Consider the following 22,121-nt stretch of genomic DNA (forward strand, 5'->3'; position numbering starts at 1 on the left):
ATAATTTGCAATGAACAATTAAAAAAATACTCTTATAAAATATTTCTAAATATTTGGGGATCACACTCGCATTTTACTTTTTCATCATCTTGAGCCTTTGACGGCTAACATATGTAAAAAACTAAAACATGAAAAGCATTTTATAATCCCGCCCGCTGCTTATCTTTTAGTTCTTTTACGGGTTTCCGTCCAAAATCGTTTAGGCCCCGTAGGATCAATGCATCCCGGAACAGGTATTCGATAAAGAACTTGGACAGTTGACTAATAGTCATTCACTGCCATCGTTTAGCAATACTCTTAGAAATTATTGTGTTATTAATACATTACACTTTACACAGTATTAAAAAAACAGAAATAACCATTAGATAATAAACAATAGATGAACAGAAAAGACAAACAATGACAAAACTTAACCTAAGCGAGAAAAACACAGTATTTTATATACATACGTCATACATATGTAGACACATTGCTAGTTTGAAACCTAATATTAATGTTTACCTAACAAAGTAATAAACGTATCTTATATAATTTGTTAAATATTTGACATAATACGCAAATGTAATGAGTCAATTGTTGTTTTAGACTGTATACACTTTAAAACATCGTTTAAATGCAACGGACATGGGATATGGTAATTAATTTGGAAGCTATCTTTTTGTAGCTGGTATTAGTGGTTTCGTAAGCTAGGAGTTTAAAAATAACCTTCAAGTAAAAGTACCGTTAAAATCGATAAAGTTGTTTCAGAGATTACCTAGAACAAACGCGGACTTGCGGAGAGACAGACAGACAAAAATTTAAAAGAATAGTATTTATTTAAAGTAACACGAATAAAATATGTGTACGAAGGTTTTATTAATTGCACAGATATATAGAAAAAATATCTTTTTCAACGATTTCTTGTAAGAAGTATTTATTTAAGGGTCTATAGACCAGGGTCGTTAATAACCATAGAAATGCTTTTGATACTTATAAATTTGAATTCAAAGCATGAGTAAAATGTTTTTACGGACTTTCAAGTATTTGCCAATACATTTCAGCTTTAATTTTAAATTATTTTGTTATTACGAATATACACTACACCTCTAGCACTAGCACATTGACTCGAAAGTTAACCGGAACCAAAGCGAAACCGATTTGTTTTGTTTCAGCGAAATATTTCAATTAGTTTTCCAGCACGAATTGAAATCAAACCTTTTCACTTTGTTTTCCATTTGTACTTCTTTTTCGTGTCTTTTGAGAAGCAATTATCTTCGGATCGGGTTCCCTTTCGTGTCATGGGCTAAAGGCGTAAGCTAGTAATGGCTGAAGAAGGGAGACAGGTGACAGAGAACGCCAAATCCGTAAACTTTGGCTACTCCGTTGGTTGACGAATGTTAGTTTTTTGTATAAAAGTACTAATAGACACCAATAAAAGTTCCAATCCGGTAATAATAACGAAGTCACAGCCCGATCCGATGCTCCTGGAGCAGCTTTCGAGCCTAGTTACTATTTAACGAGGTTAAGGCCAAGCGCCGACTGCGCCCGGCCACCTCAACCCGGTAAAGTCACAAAAAAAAAGTACCAAGAGACAGATTAGTCGAGTCTGGGTCGTACATCAACAGGATGCGGTCTGGAGAGTCGGGTGATTGAATTAAGCACTTGGCACTTGCTACAAATAGACGTATGACTAACTGAATGATAATACGTTTATTTTTTATTATCAAGATGGAAAAGAGCTAAAGAACCGAGAAGTGTAACTTCTTACCCTCTGACTACAATTTTTAGTAACGTTTGCGAGTGTTTAGATATTATAGATATTCTATAATACCTAGTCCCACTAAACCTCTAGAATTATAAATGAAACGCTACGCAACGCTCTCTCCAAATTATATTAGGATGAACACATTACCTTAGTGGAAATGTTCGAGATTACTTCAACTATAGAAAGATTCAAATACATACAAATATATCCGGAAAATTATTACGTCTCTGTTAGCAGGGCACACGTAGTTTTACGACGATTTTTTGCTGTTGTTTTTTTGTTTTCATGCTGTTTTGTCTTTAATTAATTGTTATTATAGAGATAACATTTTTTTCTAAATTAAATTTATTTACACGAGCACACGTTCACGTCACGTTTTTGCGCCAGTGAAAGATAACATTAACGCGTGTCTGGACTTCGATCGTAACAGAAAGTCGTACGTTAGTGTCACGATTATGAGTTATTGTTTAAGGTGATTTCGAACCATGAGACGAAAAAAGTTACATCTCTTAAATACCTAATAAGATGGGTCGATTTTCTGGTTAACATTTATGATTATCTACGTGTCTCACTACAAAAAATCTTTATTTTATTGTCGCACTCACAGTCGTCTCAGCATTCTCTTCATCTATTGACGCATTAACAACATGGCATATATAGTTTAACACAAGTAATAAAAATGGATGTTTGTTGGCAGCTAACTGCTTTCATTGGTAATCGTTGTCTGGTATAACGCAAAGGTTACATATTAAGTTTTTTAATGCCGCGCGCGCGAAATCGTGGGCAAAAGATAAAATTATTACAAGTTTCAAGGTCACTGTTATTAGGAAATAATATGTGTTTATTATCTCGGAATAAACCTAGTATACTTAATATTGGTCTATCTTAATTGCTCTTTATTAATCTGTAATGCCGTCGTTTTGTCACGTCGAGGTAACAGATTTAGGATTAATATTGTTCCGAATTATATATTATGATTATCAATTATTACATTGGCTAAATGTCAAACATCTTCTCATTATATCACAAAATAGAATTAAACAATATTTATTAAGATTATGAGGAAAGTATATAAATACTTCCTAAGTAATCCCAAAAAAGACGAAAGAATGGTTTAGGCTCATTTTGAGACATTAAAAATAATAACCAATACGCCTCATTTTTAAACTTTACGTTTTCTTTCGTAGGGCTCAGTTTCATAAGTTTCACGCGCGGCATTCACGCATGCCATAGTGCTCGCATAGGAAAACTGTTTTTATTAGTCGTTAAGACCCGCATGCGTTGGGCGATAGTCCTTACTTTTCCTCACCAGGCATTAATATCAACTCAGTCCCCGCACGACGACGCTTGTATGCGGGTACTCCCCGCAAGCTACGTAACATATAAGTTATCGACTAATGAAGAAGACTGATAAAAATGGGTAAATTTTAATTAAAAAAAGGTGAATAGGATTTAAATAAACTATCAAGTAATAGAAACAAACTTTTTAAAAATAATATGACTGCGTGATGTATTGGTACAGTTTAGTTCAAAGGAGAGTATAAAATAATTAATTATGAAAAGTAAAATATATCTTTTCTCAGGCTCTAGAATATCTGTGTACCAAATTTTATTTAAATCGGTTCAGTAGTTTTGGCGTGTAAGCGAAACAGACAGAGTTACTTTTGCATCCTTAATATTAGTAAGGATAACGTTAATAACAATAACAGCAAAGTAAGAAAGTTAGAAAACGAATTCCTTTGTAAGGAATCTATCAACTAATGGAATTCAAATATAATTTATCCCTACTACCCAGTCGCAGTTTTATTAAAGAACGTAACAAACCACAACTCAACAGCATATTATTTGGACCGAGTAAACATAAAATTTCTGTGTGAAGTTATTATTTTATGAAGTGACAAATCCGATGATTATCGTAACAAACACTTTACATTATTTCTGTTCTATTATATAAACTTCAGTCATAGCAAAACAATCCAAATATAAATCTGAACGCAGCGAATGTCACCCAACAAGGCCACCTTTAGACTCTCGTGATACGTAATTATAATAAGTGATTTCTGGTGTAAACATTTTTAATTACATTGATTCATATGCCGTGATTGTCGCGTGATTACTATAGTGCGGAGAAAGAGCTGTTAATTACATTGTCATATCATTATGCAACTTGTTATTTTATATCTTATTAAAACGGGCTACTATCATATTGAACTAAAATGTTATAAAAATATTGTTGCAGTAAACAGACTTTAAGGTTAAATTGAGGTCTAATATCATTAAGCTACGACCATTGGTAGCTGATGTCAAAGGGCGTAACGTGAATGACAAGATCGTGCTTGTTAAAAACAAGCGATCATTGAATAATTTAAAACTATATTTGTCTATCTTAGAATTTATGGATTAACAACAAAATACACAAATAAAAAATAATTGAAATCTTATATTCTGTGAGTATCGTGCGATTTACACTGTAGTAGAGGGTTAATTTGCTTCCTCGTCGAGTTAGTTGGTATTTTTGGTAATTTATGTGTCATCATCATATTGTTTTTTTTTTAAGAAATCAATAGCGTTTTCATTATGTAGAATGTAGCAGGTAAGCAGGTAAGAAAAACTAACTTAAGTTACTAAAATACATTTTATATGCTTTGTTTGAAATATTGAAATTGATCCAGGCTATATCAGGCATAAAATCTAGTGTTTAATTCACACTAATAAAGTACCAAATTAAATGCAAAAATAAAAACATATTACAAAAAGCGAAGTATAATGAAAAGAAGCTTCGTGCTAACACATGCTTCGTGACGATTGCATTTTTGTTATCTAATGGCTTTTGCATGATACTTATTAGTATTATGAATAGAGTGACATAATTTGAGCTTATTAAATGGACAAAAAATAACAAAGATCCAAGTCAAAGATTTAAGCACCTATATAAGTCGAAGTGTTGAGATTTAATTATCAAATACAACCTTTGCAACATGTTGGTAAGTTGACTATAAAAATATTTTGTTATACGGATTAAAATTCAGTCTATAAAACATTTGTTCATACTTGTGGCTGCCCATTAGTTAAATTCGACCATAATTCATAATCAAGGGAATCATTTATTATTTTTAATGATATAAATTAGCTTTATGCACTTAATTCCCACGTTAACTTTAATTGTGTTAAATTTCTCGTATGATTTCTTACATTTTCAGTTTAAATTACAATATTTGGCAGCCATCATGGCATTATTTGTTATAGTTGACGCCGGGAGGACTATTCGATCTCCAGGTAATTTATCTGTTTAACTTACTGTTTTACCGTGTCTGTTTTCACTAATTTTAATGTACTTAAGAATACCTAGATTTGTTTGGGGTCTGGATTTGGTAAATGTTTGAATTTCTGGTTCCATGCCATGGGACTCCATTATATTGTACTTTTGTTTTGTTTCAATAAAGTAATGACATAGTAGAAATTCACATACATTATTCTAAACTGCTATATTCAGGAAATATGATTTATTTGTTCCCAATAATAATAAAATTAGTTAAACCAAGTTGTATCTAGCGCTGAAGCTAAGGAAAGTTACTAGCCACTGAAACTTGAAAACTATTTCAGGTAACCATGGATGGGAAGGCAGTTTCGGTAGTAACCCACCAGTTAGCAATGCACGAGCGTCATTACGACATGGCTCTCTTGCTCCGTCATCTAGTTGGGCAGGGTCTATCGGCGCTGGTGCTCGAAGCGTCGGCAATGCATATGGTGCAGCGAGATCTTTTGGCTCTGGATGGGATACCGGATCCTTAGGGAGGTCAAGTAATGCTGGTTGCAATTCGGGATGGTGAAGATTTGGTAGATAATTAGATAGATTTGATTTCGATTTTGACCTGGATTATGAGTGCATTAATGATGTTTTTTATGTTCATTACCTAATTATGACTAACAATAAATGTTTGTAACACGATTTATTATCTTCTTTTTTTAATTATGTGTGATGTCAACCAACCCGCACAGGGCCAGCATGATTGACTATGGCCTAGTCACCCCTAACTTGGGGTCCTCACCAACGGTTCCCGCCTTGTCTGCCAGAGGTGGGCTGTGGTGGGTCCGCCTCGGAGCAGGCATGGAGGTGGGGCCGCGGCAGCTGTGGGCAGGTACCGGTTTATCTTTTTCCTCCTTCTGCGAAAAGGTGATTTCACAGAAGGAGGCACAGGAGCGAAAGCGCGAGAGAGACCCTCTGGCGCCCCAGCTCCGGCGCAGGAGAGTGGGGAGGAGAAGGCGACAATATGTCGCCTCCCCTCACGATAGCCTTCGGGTAATGAATGCAGGGGAGTCCATTACCCGCTATTGAGGGCGGCCTCCCCCCTGTGAGGGAGCTGACGCTGACTGGATCGCGGACGAAAGCGAAAGCGTGCCCGTGGTCCCGTCCCGATACGTTGGAGGAACAGAGAGGTTTAGTGGGTATGCTTCCAATAAGGAAGAGAATCCCACATAACTACCGTGTCCCCCCCAGGACACAGCGTATGCATAAATTATTCCCCTGTATAAAAAAAACCCTAACTTAGGGTAGGCTCCGAGCCCCTCGGTAATATCCAAGAAAACTGCCTATTGGTAAATGACCATAAATTAGATGAAAATTTTGCTTTGCACAAAAGCAGAGTAGTAAACCAGGAAAATGTTAAAATTACCTGGGATTTAACAAAGATATATATTTAGAGAATCATTACAACGACATTTAAAAAGTATGTGGTAATTGGTCCTTCGTCCCGGATTATTTCCAGTAACCTTTAAAAATATCAGAAGAGTAAAACTTCTGTCTATTCTCCACAATCAAAGTACGTATTTTTCTGATTGGATTACACATTAATAGTAATATTGCTCGCTTACTAATAATAAACAGAATACAAAACTTACTAATAACAAAACAAAATAAATCAAAACAATTCAATAAATTTTAACATGTGATAATACCGTCTCTGTAATTATGAAAAGCCAATTTGTCGACGACGTTCGATTGTTTTGTTGTTACATGGAAAAGGTTGGATGTGAACAACGCAACCTGCCTTTGTTGCTGATAGTTCCTTTTTGAAAAGTTATATCAAATTACACGCCCAGATTATTTACGTATTTTATTGTTTAGCTGTTTCCCGTGAATTCGTCCGTACGGTTTTTAAAAGTCTGAAATAAACTTTCACCTTCCCGCTTTGGACCCTTACACGTCTAATTAAGAGAAAACGGAAACACGTATTGAAATTTTCTATGTCAATTATGAAGTAGTTCTGCTGAAGGAATAACATCCCTTATAGAAACTTTCACTCCTACTTTTGACCTTCGGCGATGAATTTGGTTAAATCCTAGCAGAAGCCCGTATGCAGTTTCAAGTCTAGGCCTCAGTTCCGTTTAAATTTTACGGACCGTAAATATTTATTATGATGTTATAATACAAGTAGAAAAATGAAATAATATACCATTCCTTATTATAAATAATTAGAGACATAATTAAAACTTTTGTATAGTCAAAGTTTAAGAAATTGTACACGTAAGTACCCATGAAGTTTGCTTTACTTCTAATGGTTATAATACAAATGTTGTAGACCGTAACAATTTTTTATATTCTTTATTGTAGATAAATATAATTATTCTCTTTTATTTGATAATAATTTAATAATAATAAGACATTTAATCCATTCAAAGACATTACACACCAACACTTACAATTCATTTATATAATTAAAACTAAGGATACGAAAAGTAATATACATCATCAAAAAAAGATAATTAAACAAATCATAATTAATCTCTATTAATTTCGAGCTTCTTCTCTCAAAATTAAAAAATGTACTAAGCTAAATAAAATCTCATACGACTAAAACCGATTTTTGATATGTTATTAGACTAGCTTTTGCCTGCGACTCCGTCCACGCGGAATTTAAAAAAATAAACTTAATTGGTAACCTGTGTGTTCTTTCAAACTATATTCTTCATATACGTCAAATTTCATATAGATTCACTAAGCTGTTCTGGAGATACCTTCTAAGAAACATCCATTCATGAATTGTGAGATGTACAAACGTAAAAAAATTCAACATTGTCAATCTGTTTACACTTGCAATGAAAACTTGACTGTTCGAATTTATTACAAAGTGTACAATTTCTAATATTATTAGTTGGTAATATAAAGGACTGATTGAGAAAGAAAATTTAAAAACTTGACAAAACAAAGAATACCCAAAAGTGGCTACTACATGCAACTAACCAATTAAATAGCCCCCACTATTTATCTCTCGTTGGCAAATTTATTTCTTTGTTGTTTACTTAACTCCGACGATACTATCCGAACAGTGTCGTCACTAATTTTTTATATTTCACCATTTCGAAATGCAAGCGATTCTCAAGATTCGAGTAAGTTCCTACTTTCAGAACGAAAAACTTTTTCCATTTAAACCGTTGTTTTTATAATATTTTCCTTTCATAAATTTAAATTTGTAAGACGTATTGATTTTTATATATTGAAATTGAAGTAATTTTACATTACCTTATATGAAAACCAATAAAAGACCTTTAAATATAAATATAGCAAGGTTAATAATTGTAAGTTTTTACATTTTTTATTCATTAGATAAGAAAACGGAACCAACGTGGGGACCTACAATGCCCAGAGTTAAGAAAAAAGCAAGATAATGCTTTGTTGACTCTTGTTTGGCAATCACTAAGAAACGCTGGTTTATTTATGGATCCAATAACGGGTGGAATACACTGGCTAGCCAATGTTGCAGGAGCCATTTTCTTTGCTATTACCAGTATGCAAGTTGTTGAATTGATTCTTGCCAAAGACGATCCTAAACGCCTTTTCGGATGCTTCAGCGTTCTCTCGTTTTGCAGCATGGGTATTATCAAATTAGTCTCGTTACGATGTGACGGCAAGAAATGGCGTAATCTACTTAACGAAGCAGCACAACTCGAAATAGAAGAATTAAAAGAGGAAAGGAACCCCTCAAGCGCTGAATACGAATCTGATGATGAAAATGATTTCGCTATAACAAAATATACTCGACGTTATAATAAATCGTTTAACTTCACATTTACACTGTTATCGAGAATTTACAGGTTTACGGCTGTAATTTATATTGCATCTCCTTTTATTCAATACACACTGTGGCAAATGAAGGGTCAGAAAACTGTCGAATATCCACATATTCTGCCAGTATGGACCCCATTTGCTGAAATAAGTATATTTTGGTACATAATTTTCATTGTTCTGGAGACGGTGGCTGCGGTGTATTGTGTATGTGTGCACATCGCATTCGACCTTACCATAGTTGGTCTGATGATATTTATACACGGCCAGTTCTCCCTGCTCCACGCCAAGAGCGAACAAATAGCCGGCAGCGGCAAAGAATGTACTTTGCGCAGGGAAAGAGACGAGCGGGCACATACGAGAATAAAGAATTGTCATCGTTTCCACATTATTCTTATTAAGTAAGTATTGCTTAAAAAGCTTAATCTTACTAATACTATGAATGCGAATGTATAGATGGATGGATGGATGGATGAATGAATGGATCTGCTCCAAGGAACTTAATGAAATCTAGCACAGATATAGAACATAGTCTGGAAGAACACATAGGCTACTTACTACGTTTTTTTTTATTCCGCGCGGACGGAGTTGTGGGCGACATCTATTTTTTTATTTTTATGGATTTTTACTGCTGTGACACTTGTACTTAATTATAACGTTGTATCTGATTCGACACAGAAGATGTTAGGGATGACAATACAAGTGGCACTACAGTCAAAACCCACGGTAAAAGATACAAAATTCTCATACAATATGAACAAAATACTTATATTTGCTGGAAGAATTATGTTTCCAAAAAAAGTTGCGCCTCATTGTTGTCTTCTTAAAACCAATTGTACGGAAATCCAGAATATTCTTGAGTTTTTTAAATGTTCTTTCTTAAAAAAGAAGTATAGATATACTAGCACCACCTTAGTTATGACTGATTATTTTTACAGCTTAATAAAACATCTCAATCAATTGACAAAGAATATTTTGGGCTTTTATTTCTGGTTGGCGACAATCACATTGTGCTCCGTCGCGGTCCAACTTAAATCAGTGAGTATACAATAAAAGTACACGTTCTTTGACTTCTTACTATACATTACCGAGAATTTCTTTTAATATTTTGAGAAAAATGGCAACATTGTCGTAATAGGTGTTACGATAGCGGTAACAATTGATTAGTCCTGAACGTGGGCACTTAAACTTCACAAAGCCATCTATTCTTTCATAAAAACTTGTGAGGCTCGCCGCACAAGGGCCTCACGCGGCAGAAGTAATCGTGACCAAAGTGCGCGATAGCTATTTTTTATACTTGTGTTCAGTGGCCCGTTTGTGGCGATCATTACAAGTTTATTCACTGAAAGAATAGATAGTTAGTAGAAAATTAAGTGTCGATAGCCATTTTGATACTTTATAATGGAGACAAGTTTGGTCATTAAGAAGGGAGGAACTTCCGTTCACTGTATTTGCTTCAATAACTTACAATATACATTTACTTTTAACTTTATCTTAGGCGCCTTTACAGATGTATGAAAACTTAAATAAAATGAATAGAGATCTTCAGTTTTAAACGGTTATTTTTTTCCGTTTTTTGTAGGATTTGAGCACCACACAATTGGTATCATTACTTCAATACTTGGGCGCCACACTCACACAATTATTTCTTTACTGTTATTATGGCGACGCAGTTCTAAATATGGTATGATCGTAGCATAAATATTGTAATTAATTATGTCATTTTTCATTAACAGTGGATGCAAAAGTATAATATCTACTCTACTTTAATAAAACCTTTGTAAATTAATTTCTGAAAAACATTCTACAGAAGGGACATGTAATAAATAAATGAGCATTTTGAATTTGATATGTTGATTATGATTTATTCCTTGCAATACTCTAGAGCAAATTAATCTATATAATTAGAGCTCAGCTGGTACAGGCAGGGGTCCCGAGGGCTCTGCGTGGTGGTGCTTGAGCCCCCGCGTCCGCAAGGAGCTCCTTCTCCTCATGATGGGAATGTCGCGCCGCTACCAGCTGCACGCAGGACCGTTCTGTTCACTTAACTTGCCGTCTTTTATACAGGTGAGATTACAAGAAACATAAACCCAGTTTTTTTCTGTACTTTTTTGCTTGGACCGCGTATTGTGCAAGCGGAAGGCAATAAAGCCCTTCTTATTTCCAGCATTGGAATGATAAAGCGGATCATGATTATGTAAAATAAGCGTTCTACGTGACGAAACTATATTATTGTGCGTATAAAGTTATTAAGTTTGGTGTATACCACGAGTTATTGAAGCTAAATCGAAAGTATATGGCGCACACCGGTAGATGGAGACTCCTGACGTCACCAGGATGGGTGTACTTCAGATTGGTTAAATATTGACATCTGCCTTGATTCTGTTTATGTTGCTGTTTATGTGTCTGCTGTTTCTGTTTATCCTATTCAGCCAAAGTCTTAATTATCTGAATTAAGTTCTAAATGTGATAAAGCAAATTTTTATTTTCAGATCGTCCGCACAGCATACAGCTATTACGCAGTGCTTCGGCAAAAGTCTACATAAAAAATAAAAGTTATCACAACTCGCACTTGACACTTTTAACTATTGAAAAATTAATACACGAAACATAAATAGTGACAGAAATAAAGATCGCTATCGAGTTCTGACTTTACCTCGATAATACAAACTTCTTGCCCGCACTGCTGTAGTAACGCACTTTTAAATGGCACCAATGATTAAAAAAAATTGTGACCCGATGTATTGGTACAATCTAGCGGTAACGTATAACGTATACTATGTTACAAAATAAACATTTACCAATACAGTTTTGTTTTTGTCACAATACTAAGAGTTATTCCGTATGTGATTGTATGGAAACGTTTAATAAAGTTCTAAACATATCTTACAATGAACAAATGATATTATTAGCTTCAATAAGACAAGTGCAGATTTTTTCGCTTGTAATTTAAAACAAAAACAGAAGAAAACGCTTTCTTTTGAAATTAAATCAACGATTTATGTGTGAAGGTATACGATTCGTACAGATTTCGTATATATGTTGGGTATATAAACGTAAGTGTTCGATGAGAAAAAATAAAACTACAAATAAAGAAATACATTATTTATTACATTTACAAATTAAAAAGTTGAACTTCTAACTTAATTTATATTAAGGAACTACTATTCGTTTTTCTCAAGTTCATGAAGACCATAATTAAAAAGTGTCTTTTTTCCTACACAAAAATAAATATGTAGAAGTTAAAAATATCACCATACATATAAATTTTAATCCTAAACGAAAATTAATGCACAGAAACCGCTGTCAAAGATGGCTAGATGCCATTATAGGTATACAAAAAGAGTCGTGATTCCACCTAACAGACATAAACGCGTGCGTGCATACTCGTCCTAGCACAAAAAATCGAAATAAAAAACCTTTAAAATAAAACAGAGTTGAAACACCTTGAATTCGCGTATATTTCTAAGTTTACACATATTAGTCACGACGCAATATGTAGCCAGGTTCTTAAACGAGCACTGTTTAATTAAATTTGCGTAGTATAGGCTTCAGTACGCTTAAACATGCAGGCAAAATAACCGCACTTTGCCTTTGATTTAACCATTAAAAAAATGTAAAGACGATGCACTATGACAATATGTTTGTTAATCAATTGTATAAATTTATTAAAACATTCTTCTATGAGAAAAAAATATGATTTTTAATATTTCATAGATCTTTATATATGTGCTTTAAGCCAAGCATCAATAGCCGGCTTCTGTGTGTCGGCCCAGCGGATATTATTTCTGACAGTCTCGAGCGCTCGCTTCCGAGCTGACTCACCCGCACCAGCCTCGGGATATTTCTTGAAAAATTCTTCCATCTGCAACAAAGAGATCTCAAATTTATAGTCACATTTACGACTAAATGTCATTATTTACTCTTATGATTGAAGTATAGTATTTAGGAAAAACGTCGGTGGTTCAGGGGTTAAGCAATTGACTTGTAATCTGGACTTGGGTTCGAATCTCGTCATGTACTAATGTGCTTTTTTATTTATATGTACATTTATCCGACATTCTTATGATGAAGGTAAACATCGTGATGCAACCTGCACATATCTGAGAATAAATTCAAAGATATGTATGAAGTAAACCCGCACTAGGTTAGCGTAGTTGAATATGGCCTAGTCACCCCTAACTTAGGGTAGGCTCCGAGCTCCTCAATGGGGGCGTATAGTGACCTGATGATGATGATTCACTAACCTTCTATTTACTAATCTTGTTTACCTCTTTTGTTGGTTTGAAATTATTGCATCTATCCATTTTACACGCGAAAAGCGAACAAACATGTTTTAAGTTTTTAAACAATGGTAATAATATGCGCATATTAAACGAGTATGTTTTAAACAATAAATAAATTCAGCAATTGTTATTTACACATGTAAAATGTTTTAATGAATATTAAAATAACAAATAACATGCACAAAGCAAAAAGAAAACATATTATCGTAAGTAACTCTATCTTTTATTTTACTTTTTTACTTCAGACTTTACTCCTGAAATTTTCATACAAATTTAAGACATAGTTCAAAATATTTCAAAAAGTTAAAAAAAATCGCAACTTACCTCTTGCAATTTCAGCGTAGTGTCGAATGAGCTAGTGATGGCCGGCACCAGACCGCCTAGATATCGACTGTTGAGAGTGAATCTATCGACAAGTTGTGGCCAGCGCGCGCGAACGTCGTCCCACACTAGCGTCGTGCCCATCGGGTTCGAACTTATAAACTGAACAACGTTCAGATAGTCCTGACTTCGGACATTGGTTTCGTCCCAAGCTAGGGTCAAATATCTAGAACAATACAATGAAAATTAATCAAAGACGTTCTTTCTCTCTCCCCCCTCTCTTTCTCACACACACACACACACGCACGCACACACACACACACACACGCACGCTCACTCGGACACACACACACGTACACACGAACACGCACACGCACGTACACACGCACGCGCACGTACACACGCACGCGGTCGTACACACGCATACGTACGTACACACGCACACGCACACGCACGTACACGCACGTACACACGCACACGCACTTACACACGCACGTACACACGCACGCGCACGTACACACGCACGCGGTCGTACACACGCATACGTACGTACACACGCACACGCACACGCACGTACACGCACGTACACACGCACACGCACTTACACACGCACGTACACACGCACGCGCACGTACACACGCACGCGGTCGTACACACGCATACGTACGTACACACGCACACGCACACGCACGTACACACGCACACGCACTTACACACGCACGTACACACGCACACGCATGTACACACGCACACGCACACGCACTGAATGCGTGTTGTGTTGTTTGTAAGATTTACCTTCGCAGTATGCTCTCGTCCAGCGGAGCTGCTAACGCATGCCTCAATTTGGCAAGCTCTTGAACATCATCCTCTTTCAAATAAATTTGCCACAGTTTATCCCAATCCGCTTGTGTTGCAGATCTCATACCTGAAAAAAAATATAACTTTAGTTAATTTGTTACTTCATAACTTTTTCCTGTTAATTTCAAAGCTAAATATGTATTAAAAATACCATAATAATAAACAAAGTCTCTTAGATCGGGGTCGATGAGAACAGCATCAGATGTTCCATGACTGTTCAAACTGCTCAAGAACAAGCCTCTCACTTTATCTTCAGCATCAGGCAGACGAAAACTGGTCGCTAACGATAATATTCTTGTACGTAACAGTCTGGAAATTTTAACATTAATAGATTAAGCCATGAGTCTCGCCAGCAGATGATCTAAGTTAGGTCTATGGGGGTCAGCTAAGGTTAATAATATTCTAACGAATTTCTAGATTCTCTAGGGGATAGACAACCCTTCCCCTCCCCCTCTTTACGCCGCCCATGAATTATGCTAGATTTTAAATGCGGTTATCGTAAAGTATACCTTACTTCATTTTAAGCGATTGTTCTTAAACTGCTAGGTTAATTAATTGACTGACCCTTCTATAACAGTAAAATTATTTTTCTTCCATGTCTGCTCACGATAAAGTGGCTCCACTAAATTCTGTAAGTATTTCTGAAAAAAAAAAAACAAGATAAAATAATCAGGATTCACTTGTAGTATGCATTGCTATCCCTCTTAATTTATTTGGGATAAAGAGAGATAAACATATTATATTACGTGTTACATTTGAAAGTCACAGTAAATAACTTGATAAATAACTTTTTAAAAATTACCTGCAAATTATCATAAATTTCCGAGTTAAGTAGTCGCGAAGATAATTGTGCAAATATAGAGGCCGCGGTATCCCAAGGTACGTAGTCCCTCTCCTCTCTAAGGTAAGTCGTTAGGTTCAAAGCCAAATCGTAAGACAGTAATCGTGCTTCAGCTAACGCGAATGCATCGTTCAGAAGATGGGCACGGTCAGATATAGTCAGCTGGAAGATAAACGATCATTTTTCTGTATTAATCTCTATTATTACTTTTCCTATGTTTATTGGAGTAAATTTAGTAATTAATAATTACACTATAGTGTTCATATAGAGACAAAATTAAAATTAATTTATTAATTAAAACATATAAAATATGATTTTCATGCACTGGATAGGCGATTGCTTGAAAATTACAGTTTTTGTTTTCTACCGATTTAAATGCAACTGTTGATGTTACGTGTAAGTTAATTCTATTTAAATTATTAGTTCGAATTCACACCACTGCTGCAATGCTACCATGGCGAAAATCAAATAGGCACAAAATACTATGTTTTATAGCCAGTCCATTTACACCAAAATCAAATTAATTTTATTAATTACCTGTTCTGATTTATTTTTTAATTCATGTATTAGATTGTCCCACATATCTAATGTATAGTTCACTCTGTAGTAACCAACTTGATTGTTATTTATTTTAAGCCATTTCTCTCCTTCCTTTAGATGAAGTTTCACTATAAATAAAAAAAGAAATTTTTCACTTTCATATACATTAACATATTATTGTCTCTATTTTATTGAAGGAGAGCGAAAGGAATGACACTGTTTTTGTACTTTTTTATATTTTGTATTGTTACATGTTTCGGTAGTGGAGACTCACAAAATGTTGCCAATAGTTACCGTTATCGTCCTTGTCAGCAAACCATAGCACTTTCTGATATTTTCCCTTGTTTGTTGTGTATGTAATTGGTATAAACCATCTGTAACTTTAAAATTGTATTTCTGAGTTAAGCAATTAATTAACAATGAAATCGACACAAAATATCTTATGTCTTTGTTTAAAAATAACTGAGATGAGAAAGAATTTTTCGAAAGATTTAAGAAAAACTATTATTAGAACATTTACAGAAAATATCACCAAATAACAGATTTTTTTATGTATTAGCAAATTATACTTACTAAAATGGTGAATCATTATTTTGTACCACATCAGGATCCAGCAAGAATCGTGTTTGAGTCACAATGAAAGTGTTGTGTTCCCCGCTGGATTTCACATTTAAAACTGGATAACCCATTTGTTTTATCCATGTATCCATAATATAACTGAAAATATTAATTAAAAATTAGATTTTTGGTAGAAATTGTTAGATCATTTGTGTATCTAGGAACAACCTTTGTAGCAATCTTTTACATTTTTAACCTCACTGAAGTTGCTATTTGTATGTCAAGTTGCCTAGAAAATTATCAATTAATCTTACTAATATTATAAACGCGATGTATGGATAGATGGATGGATGTTCGTTTGAAGCTATCTCTAGAACGGCTCAATAGATCTCGATGAAATTTTTCACAGAGGTAGATCATAGTCTGAAATAACACAACACTTACTATGTTTTTTAAAACTCCGCGCGGACGGAGTCGCGGGCAACAGCTAGTTTATTTATATAAAACTTACGAAAGATTTAAGTTTGGGTTATCCATTTTAAAGTAAGGCTCCAAAGATGACAGCAAGTCTTGTGTTACAGTGTTGCCATATTTATATTTCTTCAAATAATCAGATATTCCGCGTCGGAAATTTTCCTCGCCTATAAAACCTTCTAACATTCTAAGTATGGATGAACCCTATAAAAAGAAAAAAAAAATAACAAATATGAAAAAATTAAAATAAGAAAAAATCATCGTCATATAAATTTACCACTCAAGGTTACTCATAAATAATATTATTTTTAACAAGAGCATTTAAAAAAAAAGTGTGTGGGTGTATATAAAATTTTGACATACTTTTTTAGATATTTTTTAGTCAACCGCTTACCTTATTATATGATATAGCATCAAAAATGGCAGTAATTTGATCAGGAGTCTCCACAGTTTGTAAAATAGGATGACTTGACATTTTAGCATCTGTCACCAACACTGAGTGCAATGTTTTTGTCAAGAATTGATCCAACTGTAATGACACCAAAACAACAATTTATATTAAATATCACAATATATCTGTTTAAATAAAAATAGATACACATCTATTTTTTACCATAGTCCATGAAGGTTCAATAGCATTTAGAGCTTTTACTTGCATGTAAGAGGCAAAACCTTCATTGAGCCAAACCTCATCCCACCACTTCATTGTAACTGTAAATATAAAAAATTGCATTAAATAATATATTGAAAATCTTTTAAGCTTTTCCTTTTAATTTAATTTTCATTTCTTAATTTATCTATTTGGATGTTTTATAAATAAAAAATTAAATTTTCAAACAATAACTAAAACTATAATTCTTCCTTTAGCTAATCATATAAGTGCCAACATCAATAAAATATTATAGTGTAAAAAACTTACCTAAATTACCAAACCACATGTGTGCTAACTCGTGAGCAATTGTATTTGCAACACTGATCTTATTCTTGGACGATGCTGTCGCCTGGTCCACAAGGAAAGATGTTTCTCTATATGTTATCAAGCCCCAATGTTCAGTCGCTCCTGAGACATAATCAGGAATCGCTATCATATCTGAAATATAATTATACCTAAAATAAATATAAATCAATTTAGGGAATTATTATAAAACTGAATTTTTCAGTTTCATTATCTAAATTGCTCTGCAAATTGAATTTCAAAAATGTTGTAGTTATATTATTAATAATTATTAATGGTTATAAAGTCACATATTTAACATCATCATCATCAATCTGCCCTTATCTCTATGGAGGGTCGGCACAGTATATACTACTCCTCCATACATCACTATCAGCCGTCATATCTGAATTTACCACCTCCTTACGCATATCTTCTTTCACACAATCTACCTATACTTTCAATCTCATTACTTTTTTGTTTACATGATTATCATCCCTCCGCTTAACATTTCCAAACCACGCAAACCTTCTGCTCTTCAATTTCTCGATAACTGGCGCTACTTTCAAACTTCCTCTGATATACACACATATTTAATATGTTTTGAAATGATTTTAAATTAAAACAAAAACATCCTTTTGAGTCTTTAAAAAAACTTAGATACATATAGATAGATCGTACTTACCTAACTTGGGTAATGGGAAAGGCACTTCATAATACTTTATATAAAATTGTGTAGCTCTTGTGCCAATATCTTGTGCAAAATCAATTTTGTGCATTTGATTTTTTTGAGCAAAACTACGCAATTCAAAATTATTTCCAATGCCATCGGCATCTATCTCAGTCTCCTTATAATCAAAATCACAAACAACAAAACATGCCAAGTACGTAGACATTGGTACACTAGTTGCAAATGTCACAGCTTCTGTGTTTTCATCTTCACATTGTGTTTTAGATATTTCCTGAAACAGTTAATTGATGAAAGATCTCCATTAAATCTAGATTGTCATGCCTGTGTCAATTATTTTTTTTATACCATTTATGTTTCATATAATATTTTTGTATGTGGTATTTAATGTAAAAAAAAAGTAAATTTAATATAGACTGGGTCAATTCACCCTTTTGTTTCTATAAAACTAAGTAGACTTATAAATGCACAGTAAATAAAGCAACTAAAGGAAATCTAAAAATGTTACTTATTTAACAGCTTTAATTAATGCAATTGGTATGCAAGTAATTCACATGTGTAATTCTTAGATATTTCCTTCTCTGAAATATAACTAACTAAATTATAATAGTATAACTTACATTCATGTTAGAAAGGGCTACATAGGAGACCGGCTTAACTAAAGTAATATCATATGTTGCTTTGAAGTCAGGCTCATCAAAACAAGGGAAAGCTTGTCGAGCGTAAGTTGGTTGAAATTTACTCGCCACCATGCTCCTGCACAAAATAGAATAACATAAGTAGAATTTTCAAAGTTCCTTTTACATTTCTATATAATTTGTTGCTTATTGATGTATAGATTGTTGTCAAAGTATATGTATTGTGTAACAAGTGAATTACACTCCATAACCAAAGAAAATAAAGAAATTAATTATTCAAAAGGAAATGTTATTCACCTTTTATCTTTCAAATGAGATAAATAAAATCCAACAATATTACGAGTCAAATCACCAGAGAAATTGATATGGATATTGTAAGTACCAGAACTTAAAATATCATTAAAAAGAATGACAAGTTGTTCCAATTGTTTCATTTCTATCCATTTCTGTATAGGTAATTCCTCTCCATTTTTATACACCTTCACAGATTCTATGTCCAAAAACTTTGTGTGCAGACTTAGATGATTACTTTGATGTTTAGCGATAACATCGATTTTCACGTTCCCTTTGAAAACACCCGTATTAAGATTGGGACTAAGAAGTAGCTTGTAATGAGCTGGACGGACTAATGGGGACAGTCTTTCAGTTAGAGCGGTAATCGGTACATTTTCCATTATCTTTGTTTTGTTAAAATTCTGTTTATAATTACGAAATGACAAGCGGTTCAATTTAAAAATTGAAAGTAATGCAAGAGATCTTGATAGCATCGATATACCAAGCCTTGTCTATAAGAAATCTTTAAAAATACTTTTTTTTTTACATAAGACTACGCTTTTAAAACTCTGCACTCAGCAGTATTATTTTCATTTATCACTTATCACTGAAACCATTTTTATTATGACGTTTTGTCATTACGACAGATGACAAGATAAGAAAACAATGACAGACTGACGGAACAACAGGAATAGGAACAGTGTTGCCAATAAAAATGTTTAGCAGGCCATGTACATCATGGCAAAAAGGCGTGTTTGTATGGAAGAAAATCAACAGCGGGCCGTAGCCCGTAGCATTACTTAAAAAGAATAAATAATTCAACATTCACCAAATGGAAAAATACATGAAGTTGTTGTCATTTAAACTATTTTTTTTTCAAAGTGTTTGATTGTTTATTATTATAGATTATTATAGTCACGTTTAGTTATATTTTTACAGAACAAAGAGTCATCTTTCAAGGACGGATGTATATTATACTTCTGGTTACGTGTTGTTGCATAATAGTAGTACAATAATATCCTTGCACTGAATTAGGAATGATTCATGATAATTATATTTACAACTTTATTTGTAACGAAAACTGCTAGTATAAAAAATAATCTAATTATATTCGGACACGCAGTTGTTTAACTTTCTCTTTTATTTCATTTAATGCGATTGTGATTTGATATATCATGTAAACTGCACATGCAATATGTTCGTTAGCTTCTTTTAACTTTCATTGTAAAATAGACGTAAAATTATTATATGAAGTGAAAGTCACATTAATTATCAAAAGAATTCGTTATTTATTTAATTCTTTAATTTATAAAATTCATATATTTATTTGACGTTTACCAGTTATAAGTATATACTATGAAGTACTCAACTTACCCGCCAGTTTTAAGAGAACTTGCGTAGAATCCAACAATTTTGTTATCCATTGTTCCCGAGAATTTAATGGCTAGAACTATTTTATTTTCTTTCACATCACTTTGTAAGTTAATTTGCAATATTTCATTGTGGTATTTATGTTTTACATAATTCTCAACAACGACATTTGCGTCGTTTTTTAAGCTCACGTCATGTATTATCAAATCATGAGCGTGCATAAGTATTGTTTTCGTCGGTTCTTGAACTTGAAGAAGAATAGAAACATTTCCATCGAATGTTTTATTGTTTATATTTGGGATCAAATGTAGTTTGTAATTTAACGGTTTGACGTTTCTAGGCAGTCTATTGTGCTCAATCTGTAAAAAGAAAAACTATTGAGGTACATTTTTACAAATCACAACAAAAATAGGAAAAACCATGATGACCATGAGCTCTTTGAGAATGCCAAAATGAGAGAAATGTAAATTTTTTTTTGGAAAGTAATAATGTCATAAATATAAGCTAACCATCTTAGTAAAAACTTACTTCAACTTTTGAAGAATCTGATGCGGAAATTTTGTGATCATTCCTTAAATTATCCGATTTTATAATCTGTTTATGTGTAGGTATGTTATTTTTCTTGGAAGCGAGTACTAACGTCGAAACGAAGAGGCAAAATGTGGTCGTTGCCAGTATCACAATTATTTTGTTGTGCCATAACCACTCTAGGATGTTCATCTTCATCTGAAAAACATGGCCATTTTTTTAATTCAGTCTACGTCTATATAAAGGTAACATTTCTTTAAACCATTGAATTTATGGATTTAACAAAAATCTAAATTAACTAACTAAACTAAAAATACCGCAGTTCTCTGTCATATAGTGAAAAATTAAACAACAATAATTTGTTTTTTTGTACAACTTCATCAAACATAGTATTAAATCAGATTCATATACTTTTATTTCAACTCTACACACTAATGCTATCCATTAGTTGATAATTATAAAATATACCTACAGATCGGATTTGCAATAAAATAAATAGTAAGTAACAATCACACATTCAGAAACTTTCGCCTTTTTTTTACGCGATAGGAGCTCTAATGCACTACTTTCTAAATAATTATATTTTGACTATGTATACTAATTAGATTATATAATTTTCTACATTTGATGCAACCTGCATAATCTCTGCGAATAAATTTAAAGATATGTGTGTAGTCTGCCAACCCACACTGGGCCAGCATTAACTAAGTATGGCCTAGTCATTCCTAACTTAGGGTAGGCTCCGAGCCCCTCAGTGGGGACGTACAGTGAGCTGATGATGATGATAATTACTACAGGGGTTACCTCAAAGTTTTAACATCGATTTACTTTTTACTAAAACCTTAAATTAAATCGTAGCGTTAACATACATGTTATTTAAACTTGCTTTTAAGCTAAAAGCTAAAAGTAAATCAAATAAAATCCATTTAACTAACGTAGTCTAGGAAGAGTAATTCGACTAGTACAATGAAATTAATAGGTACGCCAAACTTAATAGCTCTTAA

At 33.6% G+C, this 22,121-nt stretch overlaps 2 protein-coding genes across 2 annotated transcripts; one reads left to right on the forward strand and one right to left on the reverse strand.

Annotated features, from left to right (window-relative positions):
* The first annotated feature begins 8,444 nt into the window (after positions 1-8,444).
* On the forward strand, positions 8,445-11,353 carry LOC106714047 (putative odorant receptor 92a). The gene is made up of 5 exons (XM_045678787.1): positions 8,445-9,208; positions 9,746-9,845; positions 10,390-10,491; positions 10,716-10,874; positions 11,300-11,353. The coding sequence occupies exons 1-5, from the start codon at positions 8,460-8,462 to the stop codon at positions 11,351-11,353; spliced, it is 1,164 nt and encodes a 387-aa protein (XP_045534743.1). The 5' UTR covers positions 8,445-8,459.
* Positions 11,354-12,082: 729 nt separating this feature from the next.
* On the reverse strand, positions 12,083-21,311 carry LOC106714048 (glutamyl aminopeptidase). Its single transcript, XM_045678788.1, has 17 exons — positions 21,118-21,311; positions 20,593-20,948; positions 18,928-19,063; positions 18,305-18,581; positions 17,605-17,775; positions 17,299-17,396; positions 17,080-17,214; positions 16,723-16,889; positions 16,227-16,370; positions 15,948-16,033; positions 15,651-15,781; positions 15,075-15,275; positions 14,837-14,913; positions 14,424-14,581; positions 14,210-14,339; positions 13,418-13,640; positions 12,083-12,672 (listed from the first exon to the last, which is right to left on the reverse strand). The coding sequence occupies exons 1-17, from the start codon at positions 21,307-21,309 to the stop codon at positions 12,529-12,531; spliced, it is 2,826 nt and encodes a 941-aa protein (XP_045534744.1). The 5' UTR covers positions 21,310-21,311; the 3' UTR covers positions 12,083-12,528.
* Positions 21,312-22,121: the final 810 nt, after the last annotated feature.

The sequence above is a fragment of the Papilio machaon genome, chromosome 7, assembly GCF_912999745.1.
Source record: "Papilio machaon chromosome 7, ilPapMach1.1, whole genome shotgun sequence".
In the NCBI taxonomy this organism is placed as follows: Eukaryota; Metazoa; Arthropoda; class Insecta; order Lepidoptera; family Papilionidae; genus Papilio; species Papilio machaon.